The sequence below is a fragment of the Coenobita brevimanus genome, chromosome 84 (assembly GCF_032717465.1).
Source record: "Coenobita brevimanus isolate Jiangsu-jjx chromosome 84, ASM3271746v2, whole genome shotgun sequence".
Classification (NCBI taxonomy): Eukaryota; Metazoa; Arthropoda; class Malacostraca; order Decapoda; family Coenobitidae; genus Coenobita; species Coenobita brevimanus.
The window spans coordinates 43,559,963-43,581,062 of record NC_137037.1 but is presented as its reverse complement, the minus strand read 5'-3'; the positions used below and the strand labels follow the sequence as shown (position 1 = coordinate 43,581,062).

The 21,100-nt window shown below is 43.1% G+C and overlaps 1 protein-coding gene across 1 annotated transcript in view; it reads left to right on the top strand.

Annotated features, from left to right (window-relative positions):
* fal (SAM and HD domain containing deoxynucleoside triphosphate triphosphohydrolase falten) overlaps nt 1-21,100 on the top strand; it is a 97,614-nt gene that overhangs the window by 42,568 nt on the left and 33,946 nt on the right. The window contains exon 6 of the mRNA XM_080280262.1: nt 7,631-7,822. Within this exon, the coding sequence (XP_080136388.1) occupies nt 7,631-7,822 (192 nt within the window). The remainder of the gene's footprint in view (nt 1-7,630; nt 7,823-21,100) is intronic.

Sequence of the window (21,100 nt, the reverse complement as noted above, 5' to 3'; positions counted from 1 at the left end):
GGGGGGGACGAGGCTAGCAGGGAGGGAGGAGGGGCAAGAGAGGGTGGGAAGGGACGCAGCTTGTTGTGGGAGGAGAGATGCAGTTGCGTGGAGGGGTGGGAGAGTGATGGGGGACAAGGAGGGCATGAGGGAGTGGAGTGGAGGGTGGCATGGAGGTGGCCGAGAGGGGGGTGCCCCCCCACCACCCGGGTTGGTCCAATTCCCCCTCATGCCACATCAGGGGCGAGTTCTCATTGGCCTGAAGCCATGTACGTCATAATCAGGGTGGAGCAAGCGCTCCGCAGTTTTTTACAGGCTGCGTTCAATTGATGCGATTAGGCATTTTGGCATAAAACTCAAATCGCATCAGTTGATGCAATTAGGACTTAAGGGGTTAACTTACTTTAGTAACACTACGCTAAACAATTTTGTAACTTAATTTATCCCAAATTGAACTTAACATTACCTAACCAAGTTAATTCTAACCTAACCTAATTTTCCATAATCTAACCTAACCTAATCATAACTTGCTGGTTTCGGCATTTATAAGTTGTGATGCCATCATCATGTGGTGTAAGAGGGTTCCATCATCCCCTATAAAAATCTCATTTTCTAGTTTAGTGACAGAATCTCCTTGTACTGAAAATGCACTTCTGTACATTCATGAAGTTCTTGAATCAACTTTTTTTCTTTTAAATAATTGGTGGTCCCACATCCTTGAAGTATACCACCAGAGGGGAATAGCTATAATACATAACTGTGACCACTATTGACCAATATTACATTGAAAGATGAATCCATTGTTGGGTTAGTACTGTATATTCTAACCTACAGTAGATGAAATAGAAGGTGGAGATGGAGCTAGAGACACTCCCCCCCCCCCACCTTATTTAGTACATACATTATGAAAAGCATTTGCAACAGATGCGTACAGAAGAGAAAGTGTTCATAATTGCTTAAATTAAGTAATGAGCTTATTAATTTCATTGTCTGATACTGTAGTTGGTTGTAGTTCTGAAAGTTTACCCTTTGTGTAATGGCATTCCCATGCAGTTGTATTGCCCCGATCACCTGATCATGTTTCACAGTCACCACATTTTTATCAAACTACCACTGATCTAATTAAGCCATATTTGAGTCCTTGCTATATCTTCACCTGACACCATTGTATAAATAATAGGAGGTCATAGTGGCCAGTAAAGTAAAAATAATTTTTGTAGGAGCCACAAGAATGATTGTTGATGATCCAGTTCAACGTTCCTCTAGAGGTGGGTTCACAGCAGATCATGGACTCTTGCTGAGTCATGGCTGACAGATCCCAGGATCTGGATTTAGTGGGCCAAATAGAATATCGTCTGACTGTGGATCTGTGGTGTGATATGTGATCTGAAACAGATCCTCACAAATAGAAGAGGCCTCTAGAATATGGCCCAGTACAGTACTGTATATCAAGAAGGGAGAGAGTGCAGGTAAAATAATGACTGAGAAATTAGGTTATTGTTGTTGCTGCTTTTGTTATTGTTTTTGTTGTTGCTGTTATTATTCAACCCCAGTCTGTCTGGTCAGGCAGGCTCATCAACTGCAGGTAAGTAGCCATCCCTGCAGGACCATCCTGTGCAGTGAACAAGTGTTGCCCTGCAGCTGAGAGTGCCTCGCCACAAACTTAGCAGGTTCCATTTTACCCCGTGAGTTGGTTGTATGGTTACTACTCAGCATTGTAAGGGGTTTCCTGAGTTACGTGAAACCATTAGGCTGTCACCCAGTGTAAAGCCACCTGAAGTGGAGAAAAGGTAATAAAAAATGACAGGAAGGAAATGGAGAAGTAGGGAGAGAGGAGATAGAATGAGAAAGGGGAAGGAAGAAGTAGGCAGCCCTACATCAAGTGAGTGGTAAATACCGTAAATGCAATCCTCTCTAATCCATTCTTTATAACAGGTCCATCCAGTAATGAATATAATTATATGGTGGTAGGAGGAATAAAATGATTGGAGTTATCACAATGAAAATTTAAATTAGTGCTGATGAGACTGATAGCACACTGTACACTCTTTTATGTCCCGAGACCCCATCTTCCAGAAGTATGTACAATTTCTCTGTTATGCTTCTTTCTTACTATCCAGTGACCATCCCAACATTCAGGGGAACACAGAAAAATTAGGTGAAATATGTAAGGGCAGACTAGCCTTAGCACTTCTTTCATGGCTAGGAGAGAGTGAAGCACCAGGGATGATGATGATCAGTGGCAGTTTTTAGTCAAAAGTTAGCAGATATATGTATATTTTATGCACATACATACATACATCATCTAATTCTGTGTTGTCCCATGAGGAGCTTAGGTGCCTAGGGCTGGGCAAGTTGGTCCTGACATTTAAGATGAGAGTGACCAGATTCATTCATCCATGAGTAGCGTTATGTGAGCAATAAACCCCAACCATCCCTTGGATATAAACCTACACGGGCTCAGTTTGGCTGGAGTGCCTTAACCGCAGGGCGTCACTTTTGTGACGCTTGGGAGCAAGGGATCATACCGCAGGGCGTCACTTTTGTGATTCTGTGTTATTTTGAATTCGCCCGGGCTTTCAAGTGGTGGCTTGTATAATCTATCAATACTGCCAATATCCAGTACTAGTCAGCACTCCTAATCTCATCTGTACTCCCATCCATTGTTGACAATTTAGCCATTTCTCCCCGTTCTTGACTCCCCTCCCTACCTCCCCTCCATTACCCTCTCCTCTCGCCTGCCTGGCCGTGCTATGCTAAGTAAATCTTCCCTGGAAGTTTCCACTGATTTCATCCATTGAAATAAGCCCTATGCCCTATTCTTATACCAAATAATATACACAAGAAAGAAATAAGGTAAATGATAGGGCCATACACCTGGAATTGGCTAATTATCACCTGACAACACCTCACGTGCACTCGTTCGCTAATTTTCGCTGTTTATTTCCCCGTGAAATATGCCGTATAATCTGATCTCGTAATAAAAATATACAGTAATCACTCTAATATCCGGACGTCCAATAACCGAACATCCCCACTAACCGAACCTTATCATCCTGGGATCAAACATTCCCAAAATGGTCCGAAAACCCAAAAAAATTAAAAAAAAAAAAAAAAAAAAAAAAATCGATTTTTTGCCGTCCGTAATTTGAACTTGCCGCTTGCGCCGCGTGAGAGCATTGTTTTGGTTCGTCATTCCTCCGACGTCCGATAGAGCGCCGCTGCATCCTCCCCACTTCCCGCCTGTCTCTCACCGCGACTGGACCTACGCTCTTCGCAATGGCTGCCCACGTGCTCGCTTTTGTGGTGGTGCCGTACTTGCTGCAAGGCCTCCTGCTGCTCTCTGCCCTCCTCTTAGTGTGTGTGATGATGGCCCCGCCACCTGAGAAAAGGAAGAGAGTGGTGTTGACTCTGGAAAAGAAGAGGGAGATATTGGAGAAAGTTGATGCGGGTTGGTCTTCTTCATGCATTCTCCGCGAGTTTAACCTGGCCCGGTCGACTTTGTTCGATATCAAATGTTCCCGAGACAAACTCATGCAGTACACGGCTGACTTCTCATCGAGAAGCAAACGCAGCGTGGAAAGGAAGGTTATGTTTACCCCCAAGTTTGGAGAAATCGACCGATCCACGTTGATTTGGTACCGACAGCAACGTGCAGCTGATGTGATGGTACGTGGAACGGAGCTGAAGGCTGCTGCTGAGAAGTTTGCATGGCTTCACGACGCCCTAGACTTCAAGGCATCCGAGGGTTGGCTCTTCGCGTTCAAGTTGCGACATGGCCTTACTAACCGTAAAGCACATGGCGAAGCATTGGACGCTAACGAGGATGGAGTTGACGAGTTTCGGCACAAGGTGAAAGGCTTGATTGACAGGGAGGGCCTCACTCTCGGTCAAGTCTATAACGCAGACGAAACTGGCCTATTCTATTGCTCGGTGCCAACGAACACTCTAGCCGATGAGACGGAGAAGCGTGTACCTGGCCGCAAGCTTTCTAAGGAACGGATATCTGCTTTGTGTTGTGCCAGTGCTAACGGCATGCACCGGCTTAAGCCCGTTGTTGCTGGCCGTGCAAAGCAGCCTCGGTGCCTTCGTGGGGTGATGGATGTCCTTCCTGTCGTATGGTACCATTCTTTGAAAGCATGGTTCACAGCTGTGATTTTCAAAGACTGGTTTCACCGTCACTTCGTCAAGGAGGTCATCCAGTACCAGACGAAGACACTGGGAATCCTTCGCGACCAGGTAAAGGCTCTCCTTCTCCTCGACAATGCACCTGCCCACCCGTGCAACAAGGACTTGGTTGCTGAGAATGGCCGTATTAGGTGCATGTTTCTGCCACCTAATACGACTGCTCTCATTTAACCCGTGGACCAAGGAGTGATCGTGGCAACAAAGCGCCTGTACCGTCGGAAGTTCCTGGACGAGGTGATGGTTGTTCTCGAGGACAAGGACGAGCGCAGGGAAGGACGTGACACTCGAGGCAAGCGGACTTTGGAAAACCTTCGCCGCTACAACATCAAGTCTGCGCTGTACAACTGGGCTAGTGCATGGAAGGAAGTCCCTGTGAAAACTCTTGAAAATGGTTGGTCTCGTCTGCTTCTCGGAACAGATGTGGAGTACGATTTTCTAGGGTTTGACGTGGATGACTTCCATGCACGGCTACGTACACATGGCGACGATGTTGATGTGGATGATGTTCGTGAGTGGTTGGACGACGACGAGGGCGATCCTGGGTATCAGACGTTGTCTGATATCGAGATTGTGTCTTCGGTTGCTGGTGTCAGTCCCGAACTTGAAGATTCCGACGACGAAGGCGATGATGATGCGGACTCCTCTCAGCAGGACACTACTCCAGCCATCCCCAAGCTGAGCGCACTCCGGGAACATCTAGAGTTCGTCCTAGACTACCTGGAACATCCGGACTGCGACAGGGAGATGGAGCCCTTGGGACTCGTGGAGGAAGTGTGTGCTTTCCGGCAGCGCATCATCAATCGCCAGAATCGTCGGTCCTTGCGTCAGTCAACGATTGACAGTTTTTTCAGGCCCGTGACCCCTGCTGTGCCAAGCCCTGGCTCCACTCCGTTGCCTCCCCAAGACAGGCCCTCATGCTCCGAGCCACAGCCCAGCACATCAGCTACAGTGGAGTCACCGCTCAATGTGAGTTTGCGGCTTTCCTCAGAGTCTTCTGTAGTCGGTACGCCATCACCACGACCCAGCGATGCACCCCTTGGTCGCCTGCCAGTGATACTCTCGGACTCTGACAGTGAATAAACAGCAAGAACTTCTCCACTAGACCACACGGGAATTTTGAGTGTTGTGCAGTGAAAAAAAACGGTGTGTTGTGTTAAGGTTTTCGAAATGAGAGAAAAGACTCAGTGGAAACAAAATTTAACGTAACTAACCTTCTTTGTTTTGGCTTTAGAAATTTTGAAAAGATTGGGAAAAGTTAATGTGCAACACTAAATTTAAATGGAACATTATTTGGACTAAAGTGAACACTGTGAAGAGAACGGACTTCTGTGTGTTATTGACTAAGTTCAGTGCAAGACTTCAGGAAGAGTGTACTGCAAGTGCTTCAGGAAATCGTTCTTACTGTCAGAGTCCGAGAGGAGGCGGTTATTCATCGAGGTGGCCAGGGACTTGCTGTAAGTAGCCAGAATGTTTCATAGTGTACTTTTTTCCATACTATACTTACCAGAATGTTTCATACTGTACTTTTTTCCATACTATACTTACCTCATGCATGTGTAGTAGGAATGTGTTTTTCAGAGTTAGGCTAGGTTAGGGTCCATAAGTACCAGAATGTTTATTAATGTATGAACATACTTCTAAACCCTCATTTTATGTTTCTTTTGCATTTATTTCAGTCATTTATGTGCCTTATTGGTGTGATTTGGGTGTTAAATAGGTGCTATGCATGTCCAGAGGGAGTTGTATAGGTGTTTCTCTGAGTTAGGGTCCATAAGTACAAGTCCATAAGCTGGGGCCCAATATCCGGACGAAACCAATAACCGAACCTACCGATGGCTCTATTGATCCGGATATTGGAGGGGTTACTGTATATAAGAAAGGAAGGGAGGAGCCTAAGTGATATTTACATTCACCTGGAACTACCTAATTTATTATGTATTGTCTAGATTTCCTGCCAATCATTTCATAGTGTATTTATTAGCAGCTGTCACCCCACCGACATTGACAGCATTGCACTCCCCCTAGGCAGGCCACCACACTGTATTCAGTTTACTGTTGTCTTTCAAGGTGAAAGCACGTCGGATTCGAGCCTGTCCAATTCCGCTGCTTTTTAGCCCCATGCAAAGGACCCTGTGACCTCTACCCCTTACTAAACCTCGTGTGGAAAGAGGTAAAGGGCTAAGTGACTGCTGTGGAACGTGAACTGGCTAATTTGTCAATGAAAATGATAGACAGTAACTACGATCTATCTGGTGAGTAAAACAGTGCAAGTGGAAATGTAAATAATGTGTAAACAGCAAGTGAAAGCAGTGAATGTAAATATAAGTGAACAGTGGAAAATAGTTTTATAAGTTACTGAAAGTGACTGCATAACACAGTGTAAATAAAATAGAAATGTAAATAATGTAAATAAAATAGAGAATGTAAATATAAATGTAAATGAGTAGTAATATAAGAATACGAGTATATATACTGTACTATGAGTAATGAAAGTGAAAGTTTCACTCCAGCATATATGAATACTATGAGTTATGAAAGTGACAGATTCACTCTCAACACTAGTATACAGGACGAGAAAGTGAATGCTACGTATTTTACTGAAAGGGAAATTGAATGCCTACAGTGACAATAAAATACTATTACTGAAGGAAACTTATGGATAAAGACTGTAGATATACATATATATAAGTGTTATATAGTAATTGAAATATAAAGTGTGAGTGTTTTTATGAATAACAAAATGACAGAATACCAGCGGCGAACGATTGCCAGTGGGAAGGTCATACGCGCTTGTAATTTTCATTGCTTTCGCAGTGTTTTTTTTTTTTTTTTTCTGGAGTATGGATTTCAAACTATTTGAGAATTATAGAATAGTGTTTCTAGTGATAATATCAGGCTGTGGTAATCATGTTACGGGTTGTCGGGAAGTGTAAAGTGGTGACTTCATTACCCAACTTCAGAGGTCTCCACAAGTCCTACGGTACTCGACAAAGGCTCAACAAACATCCCAGGAGAAAGCTGAAGGTATGTGCCATATGCATATTTAATTATAGTATTCTAGAGCTAATAACTGATTTTTGGCAAATATTTTTAGAGAGTCTGTCGGAGTGCGAATATGCCCGCGAGACACGCAAGTCAGGCAAAAACAATCCCGCAGTTTAGGGGTTAATTTCCCACTAAACCACCAGGCACCATAGTTTGGTTATATAGTTGCCACCCAGCGTAGTAAATGGTTTCCTGATGTACAGGAAACCATTTGGCTTATCATTCAGTATAGAGTCACCCCTAGACAATAGGAAGAGAAAGAAAGAAGGAAAGAAAAACAGAATAGGAAAGAGGAGTCACCCGAGAGCAGCACTACATTGAGTAAGTGGATGGTTATGTATATTGGTATAAATATGTATTTTATATGTGACACTGTCAAGTTATGAATGATGTGCATCAAGCTATCTTTCTTTACCAGCATGAAAATGCATCTATCAAGATGTTTGATCACTTGCTGGAGGAAAATCCCCATGTGAGGAGTGAATTTGAAAGGAAAAAGCTTGGCAAGAAGGATGTCACTTTCATCAGAGAACTAATAGGAGGACCAAAGACTGATGGAGGGGAGTGGCCATATGAAGGCAGACCAAAGCAAAAGGCTTTCTTGTATGAGGTGAGAAGATTTCTAGTGTTTTATAGGATATTTGATAATAATGATGATGATGATGATGCAGTTATGTTGGTCATGAATGATGGATGATGTTGTAGATAGATGATGATGATGGATGATGAAGCTGATGGTGAAAGATGGATGAGTGATGATACTGATGGGTAGATTATGATATATTCATCAGGAACTCTACAAAACTCAACCCTTTCATTGCTTTGAATACTTTCACCCTTTTGAATTTTTTATACTTCTAGACAGACCCTTTGAAATTGGTGTTAAAAATAGCCCTCAGCAACCACTTGCATTGCAAAAATTACACCCCAAAGCTGGATAAAATTGTCTGATGGTAATATGATGAAACCAAAATATTGCCATCGTCGTTGTTGTCGTCATTGTCATAGTCATCATCATCTGTCATCATCATTCATCATCATCATCATTAGCATCATAGTCATCATCTTCATCTTCATCTTCATCATCATCATCATCATCATCATCATCATCATCATCATCATCATCATCATCATCATCAACATCCAGACTTCCAGAGAACGAAGTGAAAACTACATAGTATGAGATCCATCCATCTTCCAATCCTATGTCGCCCCATGAGGAGCGTAGGAGCCCGGGGCTAGGCAAGTTGATCCTGACATTTAAGATGAGAGTGAGATGCCAACCAAATTTTGGCCAGTTGAACAAGTCACACTCCCATTCACTCACAATTCAAGTCCATAGTTTCCCTCCAAACAATGGGAAGCTAAAATGAACAACACAAAGTTCATGGGATTAAAGTTATAACTATTTTCTCTTGTTGGACAATTGGATACAGTACAGTGCTCGTCAGAAGTATTGAGCGCCTACCGTATGGCAGGGCGCGCAATACTTATGGCCAAAAAAGAATCACCTGTTTTTGGTACTAAAAATTGAGCCAGATGTTTGGGGTGCTAGCATGACGTCACGGGAACCTGAGGCCTTACTGCGCGCTGGTTGGTTCCCGCCTCAGTTACCTGCGGGCTGCCTGAGAGAGAGAAACTCCGCCGCTTCTCCCTCTCTTATTGTCCCATTTTTTACAAAGTGTCCCGCAGTGTTTTGGCTTTCACCACTTTGTTATGGCACCTACCAGTGAACTATCAAGTGAAATCATATCCCAGATCATTGCTCTAAAGGAGGCAGGCCACCAAATGAAGGAAATTAGTGAATTGATTAGTGTGGCTTGATCGACAGTGCATAGGTGGTGCGCATGTTTTCGAGTGGAAAACAGCGGTGACTTTCCCACAAAGAAACTGCGGTCTGGTAGGCCCAGGAAAACTTCCCTGAGGTCTGTTAATGTTTTAAAACGTGCAGTGGAGTCTAATCCTTGTGTGAGTGCAAGGAAAATAAAGGAGAGCAACTCGGAAGTGTTTAGTGAGGTTTCTGTGCTCACAGTGTCTCGAAGAGTCCATAAACTTGGTTACACAAGTCACAGGCCTGTGAGAAAGCCTCTTCTCACACATCAGCAACTTCGTAGGCTTGCCTTTGCTAACAGATACCTTAACTGGGGTGAGGAGCAATGGTTGTCAGTGTTGTGGTCTGATGAGGCAACGTTTAGTGTTACCTGTAATCAAGGAGCACGTGTGTACCAGCGCAAAGGTAGTGACCCGCTTGACACACATGTGGAAAGCACAGTTAAACACCCTGATTCACTCATGGTATGGGGTTGTTTTTCTAGTAAAGGTTTGGGGAAGCTTGTTGTGCTTCCCAAGACCTGCAGAGTAAATCAGGACGTTTATCCGGAGCTTCTTTGTGATAATTTACCAGAGTCCTTCGAGCTCACAGGTGCACGAGTGTTTCAGTTTTTCAGCAGGACGGTACACCTGCTCATAAGGCCAAATCGGTCACCAATTGGCTTCATGACTACGAGGTATCATTCATGAACGACTGGCCAGGCAATAGCCCAGACCTCAACCCGATAGAAAACCTTTGGTACCTCGTAAGGAAGAATCTCCAAGGGAAGGACGTGAGCTCTCTGCCTAAGCTGGAAGCCGCCATTCGTGACTCCTGGGACAAAATACCCCTCCAGCACCTCAGGAACCTCGCCCTTTCACTTCCAAGACATCTCAGGTCCGTGAAGAAGCGTAAAGGATGCCCTACAAGGCACTAAAAGTAAATAAAATGCATTATTTATATGTTTCTTCAATGTTGAAAGGTTTGTTTCGTAGGAGGGACGCAGGGCGCTCGATACTTCTGATGAGCACTGTACAGTAGACCCTTGATGTCAGCGAGGATTAGGTTCCAGAGAGCCCTGCGGAAGGCAAATTCCACGGATACTGAAGTCATGATCGCACAATGGCATATTATTTCCACATAAGCTAAGCACATCCCTGAAAAAATAAAAACATACTTTAAAGTACAATATTACAAATACAGTAGAACCTCTCTGATTCGGACTATATGGGGGGAAGGGTTGTCCGAATTAGCAGATTGTCCGGACCATCAGGGTAGTCTCCAGTTCATACCAAAAACTATCTACATATGGTATGTTTGTTAATTATTAACATATGTGGCATATGTCAACCCTACGTAACTGCAAAAGATGAAAGGATACTAAAATAACCAAACTAATCATGTACGATAGTTTTGTATTGCATAATTTACAGGTAAGGCCATGACAAGAAACTAGCCTACATTTTAAATTGTAGTAAGTGACTAAGGCCTGTGTAGGTAAAAAAATAAATTAATTGATTAACTGTAATATTTGGAATAAAAATAAAACTTATGTAGGCAAAAAATACATTGTCATCTTTGGCATATTGCTAATGCCCATATGGGCAAGAAGCTAATGTTTGATGTACAAGTAAAGCACATTTAAGTACAAAAAATAACCTACAGTAAGCATTAAACACTGCAGAATATTCTGACCCATGTTTGTGTAAGCAAACTCCTCCTTTTAACATCTTTATTCATTGCAGAAGCTACACTTGCATTAAGGGTCATGGTAAGGAGGATTAACTTTCGAAATACAGCATAAAAATATAGATGGCTGGTGAACTAGTTGATGGAACGAATGCTAGCATGTGTTTAAACAGACGCCCATGTTGCGACCTAGCATGATCCGAGACTAAACGAATGATGATTGCTTTCCGCGCCGATACTGAAAATGACTTTAGAATTACTTTCAACATATTTTTGGAGCTTATTATTTTTAAATTTTGTCCGAATTAACAGAAATCCGGATCAAAGGGGTCTGGACCAAAGAGGTTCTGCTGTATTATCATTCACCAAAAGATTGTGTGTTCTCTTCATAACCATCATACAATGATGACAATTGCTGTATGATGATGATGTTTGCTGTATAGATGACGATGATTGCTGTATGATGACGATGATGATTGTGGTGTATAGATGATGATGATTGCTGTATGATGACATCAATGATTGTAGTGCAGTTCCTACGGTGCCAATGGTGAGGTGATGAGATGTGTGGCGGTGCTGTAGGTACGCTGTGAGTCTAGTCTGACCTTTTTCTCTGCAAATGATAACACCTTATGCTTTCTCTTTGGCTTAGAAGGATTGCATTTGTCCTTTACTTGTTTCTTGGGAGCCATTTTTCACATACACAATGAAAGTACAGTAGAGTTGTAAACACGAGAAGGGCGACAACGATGTACGTAGGGAACTGACTGGTGTTTACACTAAGACTGGCGGAGTGACGGGAATGCCTGTGGGTGTGGGTATGCTAACTGTAGCAACAAAAGAAGTGCATGTTGCGTTACAATTTCAAATTAAGTTACAGTGTATAGTCTATCTATCTATTGCCAGACGCCTCAATCCCGTTTGGGGTGGCCACAAACAAATCGCCTCCAAGTCGCCCTGTCCCCCGCCATTTCACTGCCCTGCTCCCAACTCACACCCCCCTCTCTCATATACCTCTCCACCCCATCCCTCCATCTCATCCTCGGCCTCCCCCTCCCTCTTCCCCCCTCCACCTCGCTCACATACACTCTCTTCGTCAGTCTTTCACCCTCCATCCTCTCCACATGGCCAAACCACCTCAGTGTGTTCCTCATAACGCTTCCTATCACATCCACATCCACACCACAACGCTCCTTTATATAGTACAACATTAAAATAAGTTTGATCCGCGAAAACTTAAATCCATGGATGCAAATTCCACAGATAAAAGGGTCTACTGTATTTTGAAATAACTTAGAGAGGCAAGTATATGACAGTTTTGTTAATATGAGAGAAATGCCATTTCCAGAAGATTAAGTTCCCAATACTTGTCATTTCAGTGCCAGACTACACATCAAGTAATTCGTTTCTGTTTTCCACTAGACTCGACCACTTACCACTCTGGGGTAATTACGGGTACCCGTATTTTGACTCATTTAGTCCCTCCAGTCACTTCACAAAAACAGAATGCTACATGGTAATGCAGTTTACATCATATTGTCAGAAAGGATTAAAGATTGTGTGTAGGTTGCATAGATTGGATAGGATAAGATATGTAGAGGTTTGTTAAAGATAGCATATGCAATCACTGAGTTCTGTTGATGGCTTCATAGAGGAGAGTGAACCAATGGTATGGTCATACAAAGAGAATGTATATACCGTACAGCACACTCTTGTTTTACGATGAGGATGCTTTTGGAAAAATCCATTACACTGTGATTTATCATATACTGTATAGAGTTATTTAGGGTCATTCCATCGTGAGGAATGTTACATTTGGGGACAAGCTATTGAACCACTCTGAGTTATATTTGCAAAGTATTCAGTATAAACAAAAGGCTTTTGAAGGCTATATTACCAACACTTCACGCCACATCATACCAGTCAGATTGTCTATGTTATAAACTTGATGTTATATAGATTTTCAAAAGCTGCTTGAGGAATGTTACTGCGATTCTACCCCCGCTTGTACTTTGCATAAGTAATTTCAATAAGTCTGCGATTTTACTGGTTCAGTCAAAGAATGCTTCATATCAATACTGTGTCAATAGGGAAGGATCATAACCATACCCAGCATTTTTATCCCTAATAACTGTTGTGCTGTTAAGGAAAATGTGACTGTCACACGCGTTACCAGAAAAGTGAGAAATGTTACTTGTGCAGCTTTTATTGAAATATGATTACACAGTCAACTCTTATTATGGTTACCATAATTATGAGTATCACAAACATAAACAGAATGTATACTGATGAAATTTACATAATAAACTAACCAGAAGACAATTCTTTAAATGACATCAGCATATTCAAGTGACATCAACAACATGACATCAGTATAGACTAGTTGATCAAGGAGGGATAAATCACCCCTGTGAATGTATGGCACTGACTCCATGACTGCAGCATAATATTTAAACAACTTCTTGGTTGTATAATGAACCAGTACATAATTACTGGTTCACACTCAAGTCAAGAGTGAGAGCAGTGGAAATGAGTTATTTGAGAGGAGCCTGTGGAGTCATGGAGAGACAGACTAACAAATGAGGATGTGAAGGAGCGTTGTGTTGTAGATGTGGATGTGATAGGAAGTGTTAGAAGAAACATATTGAGGTGGTTTGGCCATGTGGAGAGGATGGAGAGTGAGAGACTGACGAGGAGATTGTATGTGAGTGAGGTGGAAGGGGGGGAAAGGGAGTGGAAGGCCAAGGATGAGATGGAGGGATGGAGTGGAGAGGCATATGAGAGAGGGGGGTGTGAATTGGGAGCAGGGCAGTGAAAGGGCGGGGGACAGGGTGACATGGAGGCGATTTGTTTGTGGCCACCCCGTATAAGGGATTAAGGCATCTGGCAGTAGATAGTTAGACATAATTACTTGGGACTAGTTTTGGTGTTGGCTTTATATCATGAATGACTCTGAAATTTCTGTAAGAGATGGTGTACTTTCTTTATCGCTTCAATCACTGGAATCAGCTTGTGTGTCATAGTTTGCTGAAGATAACATTGTTTAAATGGTGTTTGGTTTGCAGTCATATGATACAGTGCAGCTCTATAATGGCCAAGGGTTTAACTGACCTGCTTTGCTGAATGGATTTTGCTTCTTACAGTCTTGCCATATCTCTACATACTTTGATTTCTGGGTGTTTATATCATCAGTAGACACATATAGTAGCTCAGTTTTATATGTTATTTGCTTTGCCTCATCATAAAAGTCCCTACCTGACCTTACTGTACAGCGACCTTGCAAAACACATCTGTAGGCATTCCATTTTAATAGGGCACCAATCCCATCATGAGGACCTTTGCCATGGAAACTTTCTTGAAAGCTCCATTCAGCAGTGCAGTTGTGTATATCTTTGTAACAGGTTAGAGCTGCCATTGAGTACCTGTTCTTGAAGTGTGCTGCTACCCCATCAGTCCACAATGATACATGTGGAAAATGAATGCCTGAAGAATTCAAATAATGGCACTATTAAACACCCGAACCTCAAGACTTGAATATGACATTGTGCAGTAGTTGACATTATCGCTAAAGCCTTTGTAGCAGTCTCTCCATCCTTAAGATAGTGAACAACTGCAGTATAAATAGTCACAGATGCACCTCTGGTTGAGGTCCAGTGGACAGCCATTACCTCATGCTGGTGTTTTATGACATAATTCTTTGTAAATTCTGTCTGGAGGATTATACATCCTTCAAACAGACTTTCCTTTGCCTCTCTAACCCGTCACGTGCCAGACACTTTTAGCCCTATGTGTCACCCCCATGCCGGCCAATTTTTTATTTTATTATTATTATTATTTTTTTTGGGCTAAAATGATAGATTTTTATGTGAAAAAAACGAATATCACCATGAAGAAACTCACCGGAGGTCAGAAGTGCATTTTCTGTTGTCCCGCCACCAGCCTTCAGGTGTGTGTGTGTGCGGGGAAATCCCCAGCAGAGGTGAGAGAAAGCCCGTTTTCTATGCAAGGTAAACTCAGGTATTCTCGCCAATGTGAAGTAGGGAAGGTATAGGAATGGTCTTTACACTTTTCTGTCCACTTCACACTCACAAAATTTTTTTTCATAGGATTTCATAAAGAAAGCGTCTTTTTTTTGCAAATAAATCACTTACTGCAACACTATACATATCACTGTGAATGCATTGTCGTACAGGTACAAGAAAATATGCACAACTTGACTTCACAGTGAGGGAGGGGGGTGTGAATTGGGAGCAGGGCAATGAAATGGCAAGGGACAGGGTGACGTGGAGGCGCTTTGTGTATGGCCACCCCATATAAGGGATTAAGGCATCTGGCAATAGATAGATAGAGAGATAGACTTCACAATGGACAGCCCTTTCATTCACGATAAATTATTTACAACATGCCTTCAATATACACAGACATTATAAGAGTATTTTTGAGCGTCTCACTGTGAATTCATCGTCTTACATTTACGAGAACATATGTAAAACTTGACTTCACTACGTTCAGTCCTTACACTTACGAGAAAATATTTACAACATGCCTTCACTGTGTGCAGTACTTATAGCACTTTCTGAGCGTCTTTTTCTGTACTTGCAACACTTTTTGAGCATCTTTTTATCGCTCTTGATTACCACACTACTGTTACTCAATAGTTAGTGAGAGTGTGGTACTCCTCGAAGCATAGGAATATACACAATCCTATGTCACACTCTGCACACATTTACCTTGAGTCCTTCTGCTAAGTTTGTGGCCTTACAGTGCTGTTTGCACACACGTGACACCTCCGCTGGGGATTTTGACACGTTGCACTTGGAGGGATGATCCTGGGGATGTGTCTAGCGGTGGGGCGGACAGGTGTGGTGGCAGTGGCGAGCATCACTCCCATATTCCCCCACACCAGCTTATGAATATATCCCTGGAAGGTCTCCTAGATGCCAGTGGTATGTGTATGGAGATGGTGAGCATTGAGGACGGTGATGTTGAGGAGGTGGAAGAATAATTTCTTATACCATTTCATCGTGGACCTGGCACAGTCCATGCTGGAAATAATGGCGTCTGATTGATCCACCTGTCACATATTCACATTGTAGGCCAAGACAGGTTCTGGTTTCCAGACGTGGCACTGCCCTTCTGCCCTGTAATCTATGCTGTCTGTATGGTGTACAAGGGGCTGATGAACAGACAAGAGGAGGAAGACTTTGCAGTTGTGGTGCCATGCTATGGCGGGGATTTTATTTGCCTTGTAAAAAACATCCTCGTTTTTCTGAAGCTTCCTCCCTACCTTCACCATGTGCCGATGGTTCTTCTTTACGGTTATGCACAGACCAGTTTCCTGCAGGTGAAAAGGACTGTGTCCTGCACATACCCAGTCCTACAGTCGCACATCACAAATATTTTGAAGCCAAACCTGTGTCTTTTGCTGGGGATATACTGTCGGAATGCGGTATTACCTCTCCATAGTACAAGACTCTTGTCTGTGACAAGGTACGGAATTTCTCTTGCTGGTGATCAAAAACTAGATGTATCCTCCTCATCCTGTCCGTGTTGTTAGCATTAGCTGGGTCAAGGGTGTCAAAAAATGTAGATGGCTCAGGGTAGGAAATCTTTTCCTCCTCATCACCTTGCCAAAAAATGGTGTCGCCATTACTGGATCCACAGTCCAATAGGAAGGAAGCTGATTTTTTTTTTCAATATCCCCATCAAAAGCACAAGTGCTAGGAACACATACATTTCACTCAGTGTCACATCCGGTTCAAACAATTGGCTGTGTGGTGTCAGTGTCATTCCCTCATGCTCAAATGCTGCAAATGCGTTTGTAAGGGCAACAATTTTCAACACGAAATCCACTGGGAAGTAGTTTCTAATAAAGTCCAGCCTACTTGAGCTAGGGGTGAGCTCTGGAACAGTACACCCGGCCTCATACTCGTGGGTGAATGGATGAATGTGGGGGACAGAGTCACTCCCGTCCTCCCACTCCCACATCGTTTCCTCATCATCATCATCATCACCTCTGTCATCCTCGGCCGTGGGGAAGCATGGAGAATGAGGAAGAGTTTCACGTGAGGTGCTCAGTGTGGGGAAAGCGCTAAAACTTTGTCGTGAGGTGCTAGGCTGAACTGGGTCACGTGGGGGTGAGGGAGAGCACGGGCGAGATGGCTCACTCTCCCCCAACAATGGAATTTTCCCAAATCATCCACTGTTCCTCCTCACACTTTCCTCCCCACTTAGGGAAATCCTAAGCTTACCCAACCACTCCTGAACAGCAGAACTACCTTCCTCCTTGTCTTCCTCCTCGTCGTCATGATGTGCAAGACGACGACGTGCAGGTGGCCTCCTTCCACATGTTGCCCTAGCATACCCCACATACCTTGATTTTCGTGGTGAGGGAATTTCCTCATCACTGGTACTCTCCTCATCAGGCTGGACGTAGTCTTTATCCTCCACGTCATCGTCCACGTCACTTTCCCCAGTGTAAGGGACCTTCAGGAACTCCTGAATCTCCTCGTCTGAGAGACTGCGGAGACATACTGCAATCAGTGCACTGTATGATAGACACAAGCAGAGTGAGGCTGAGCGAGCATGAGGGGGGAGTGCATGGGTGTATAGGCCTGACCGCCTGGAGGTAGATTTTTTTTTTTTTTTTTTTTTTTTTTTTTTGACAGCTATGGGCATAGGCTTTACAGCCTGCTCCCAAGGCCCAGTAGTCCTCCTACATACAATACACCTCTACATGTCACCACTCCTTCTTTAACTCCCTCCGTCCATATTGAATACATGCTAGGGCTGTTTCAGGTGTTTATGGCATTTGTGGATCTGGAAAAATCATACGACAAAGTAGACAGAGAAGGATTGTGGAAAGTTCTGGGGATGTATGGTGTAGACGGTACACTGCTAGGTGCCATTAAGGGTTTTTATGATGGAAGTGAGGTATTTGTAAGGGTAAATAGGCATCTAAGTGAATGGTTCATGATCAGTGTGGGCATGTGACAAGGTTGTGTGATGTCCCCAAAGTTGTTCAATATATACTGTAGTATATGGATTGGGTGGTGAAAGAAGTAAAAACACGAGTAATGGAGAGAGGGATGGCGTTGGTAATGAATGGTGATGGATGGAATATCTCAAATTATGCTGATGATGCAGTACTACTTGCAGATACTGGATAAGAGTTTGGTAGACTAGTGCAGATTTTTGCTGATGTCTGTGAGTGTCATGCCTTGAGAATAAATGTAGAAAGGAGTAAAGTGATGGTACTTGAGAGAGAAGGTGACTTTTAGTGTGATGTTACAGTGAATGGAGAGAGACTGGAATTGGTGAGAGAGTTCACATACCTGGGTACAGTGATAGAAAAGAGAGGAAAATGGGCAAAAGAAGTGGAAAGTAGAGCAACACAAGGAAGGAAAGTCGCTGGTGCTATGAAGGCCTTGATAAGAAACAGAAGTTTGAGTGTTGCAGCTGTGCGAGGCTTACATGAAGGAGTGTTAGTGCCAGCTTTCACATATGGATATGAGACTATGGTGTGGTATGAAAATGAAAAGTCAAGACTGAGAATGGTGGAGATGGGACTGCTGAGGAATGTATGTGAAGTACAGTGTGTGGATAGGATACAAAATAATATGATTAACCCCTTAACCGCGGGGCGTCACTTTCGTGATGCTTGGGAGCAAGGGATCATACCGCGGGGCGTCGCTTTTGTGATTCTGTGTTATTTTGAATTCACCCGGGCTTCCAAGTGGGGGCTTGTATCATCTATCAGTACTGCCAATGTCCAACACTAGTCAGCACTCCTAATCTCATCTGTACTCCCATCCATTGTTGACAATTTAGCCATTTCTCCCCGTTCTTGACTCCCCTCCCTGCCCCCCCTCCTTTACACTATCCTCTCGCCTGCCCGGCCGTGCTACGCTAAGTAAATCTTCCCTGGAATTTTTCACTGATTTCATCCATTGAAATAAGCCCTATGCCCTATTCTTATACCAAATAATATATACAAGAAAGAAATAAGGTAAGTGAGAGTGCCATACACCTGGAATTGGCTAATTATCACCTGACAACACCTCACGTGCACTCGTTCGCTAATTTTTGCAGTTTTTTTCCCCTTGAAATATGCCATATAATCTATTTTCGTAATAAATATACATATAAGGAGGGAAGGGAGAAGCCTAAGTGATATTTACATTCACCTGGAACTACCTAATTTATAATGTATTGTCTAGATTTCCTGCCAATCATTTCAGTGAATTACATAGCTGTTTCAAGAGCTACATTGGTAGCACTGAATAACCCCCAAGTAGGCCTCAACCCGGGCCGGCCTTCCTTTATCAGTTCTCTCTCATCTTCCGAAGAGGAGGTACGGCTCATCCTCTTGCTGACTTCAGGGCCTTTTTTCACCCCCATGCAAAGGGCCCTGTGACCTTTACCCCCTACTAAACCTCGTGTGGAAAGAGGTAAAGGGCTGACAATTGATAAAAGAGTGACTACGATCTTTCTATTGATTAAAACAGTGCAAGTGGAATTGTAAATAATGTGTAAACAGCAAGTGAAAGTAATGAATGTAAATATACGTGAACAATTGGAAAATAGTTTTATAAGTTACTTCAAGTGACAGTGCATAACACAGTGTAAATAAAATAGAAATGTAAATAACGTAAATAAAATAGAGAACGTAAATAGAAATGTAAATGAGTAGTATTATAAGAATACGAGTATATACCCTAGGAGTAATGAAATTGGAAGTTTCACTATAGCATGTCTGAATACCATGAGTTATGAGAGTGAAGATGAAAGTGACATTCACTCTCAATGCCAGTATACAGGACGAGAAAGTGAATGCTACGTATTTTACTGAAAGAAATTGAATCCCTACAGTGACAATAAACTAATACTACTGAAGGAAACTTATGGATAAAGACTGTAGATATATATAAGTGTTATATAGTAATAGAAATATAAAGTGTGAGGGGTTTTATGAATAATAAATGACAGAGTACCAAGAGCGAACTAGCGCAAGTGCGGCGGTCAGACGCACTCATAATTTTCATTGGTTTCACAGTTTTTTTTTTTTTTTGGAGTATGGATCCCAAACTACTTGAAAATCATAGAGTAGTGTTTATAGTGTTAATATCTGGCTGTGGTAATCATATTACGGGTTGTCGGGAAGTGTAAAGTGGAGACTTCGTTACCCAACTTCAGAGGTCTCCACAAGTCCTACGGTAACTGACGAAGGCTCAACAAACATTCCAGGAGAAAGCTGAAGGTATGTGCCATAAGCATATATAATTTTAATATTCTAGGACTAATAACTGATTTTTGGCAAATATTTTTTGAGAGTCTGTCGGAGCCCAAATAACCCCGCGGCACACGCAAAACATCGGTAAACATGCCCGCGGTGTAGGGGTTAATGAAAGATGTGGAGTGAGGAAGTCTGTGGACACCAGAATTGAAGAGAGTGTACTGAGATGGTATGGTCATGTGGAGAGAATGGATGACAATAGATTGGTGAAAAGGTATATCTGGGGGTAAGGGGGTTTCAAGAATACTCCCCCAGTATCCCTGCTTGTCGTACGAGGCGACTAAAAGGGTTGGTGGTGGGTTAGTGCCCCACCCCGTAAAAAGAACTAACTAAAAAAGCAAATAAAGCGCCTCGGACCCGGACGGACCATACGTTGACGACTAAGGAACGGACAAAGGACATTCTGAGAGTAGGAACGTGGAATGTGAGAGGAGTGAATGATGAAGTGAAAGAGAGAGAGATTGTCCAGGTGCTTGAGGATGCAAAAGTGGATATATGTGGATTGACTGAAACTAAATGGAAAGGTGAAAGGATGAGAGAATGGGAATACGGTGTAGGTATATGTGCGGGAGTCAGTGAGAATGAGAGGGCAAGAGAGGGAGTATGTCTGATGATAAGCAAGAAGTGGAAGGAGAATATAAGAGAGTATGGAACAGTGGGTGCAAGGATTGTATGGGTGAGGATGAAAGTAGGTATACAAGCATGGGCGATTGTATGTGTGTATGCTCCAACTGAGGATCGAGCGGCAAGAGTGAAAGATGAGTTTTGGGCGAGAGTAGAAGCATGTATGGACAAGTTTGAGAGGAGCGAGAGAGTGCTGTTGATTGGAGACATGAATGGCAAAGTCGGGAATGTACGAGTGGATGGAGTGGTTGGTCAGTGGGGTGTGCCAGCGGAAGTAGATGGGAATGGTAGTGCTTTGGTGGACATCTGTGCTGGTAAGGGGTTGGCAATAGCCAATACCTACTTTCGTCATAAGATGATCCACCGGTATACATGGAGAGTAATGAGGAGGATGGATGGTGAACTTGTTGAACGAAAGGCAATGATAGACTATGTGTGTGTGGATGAGTGAATGAGAAGACAAGTGTTGG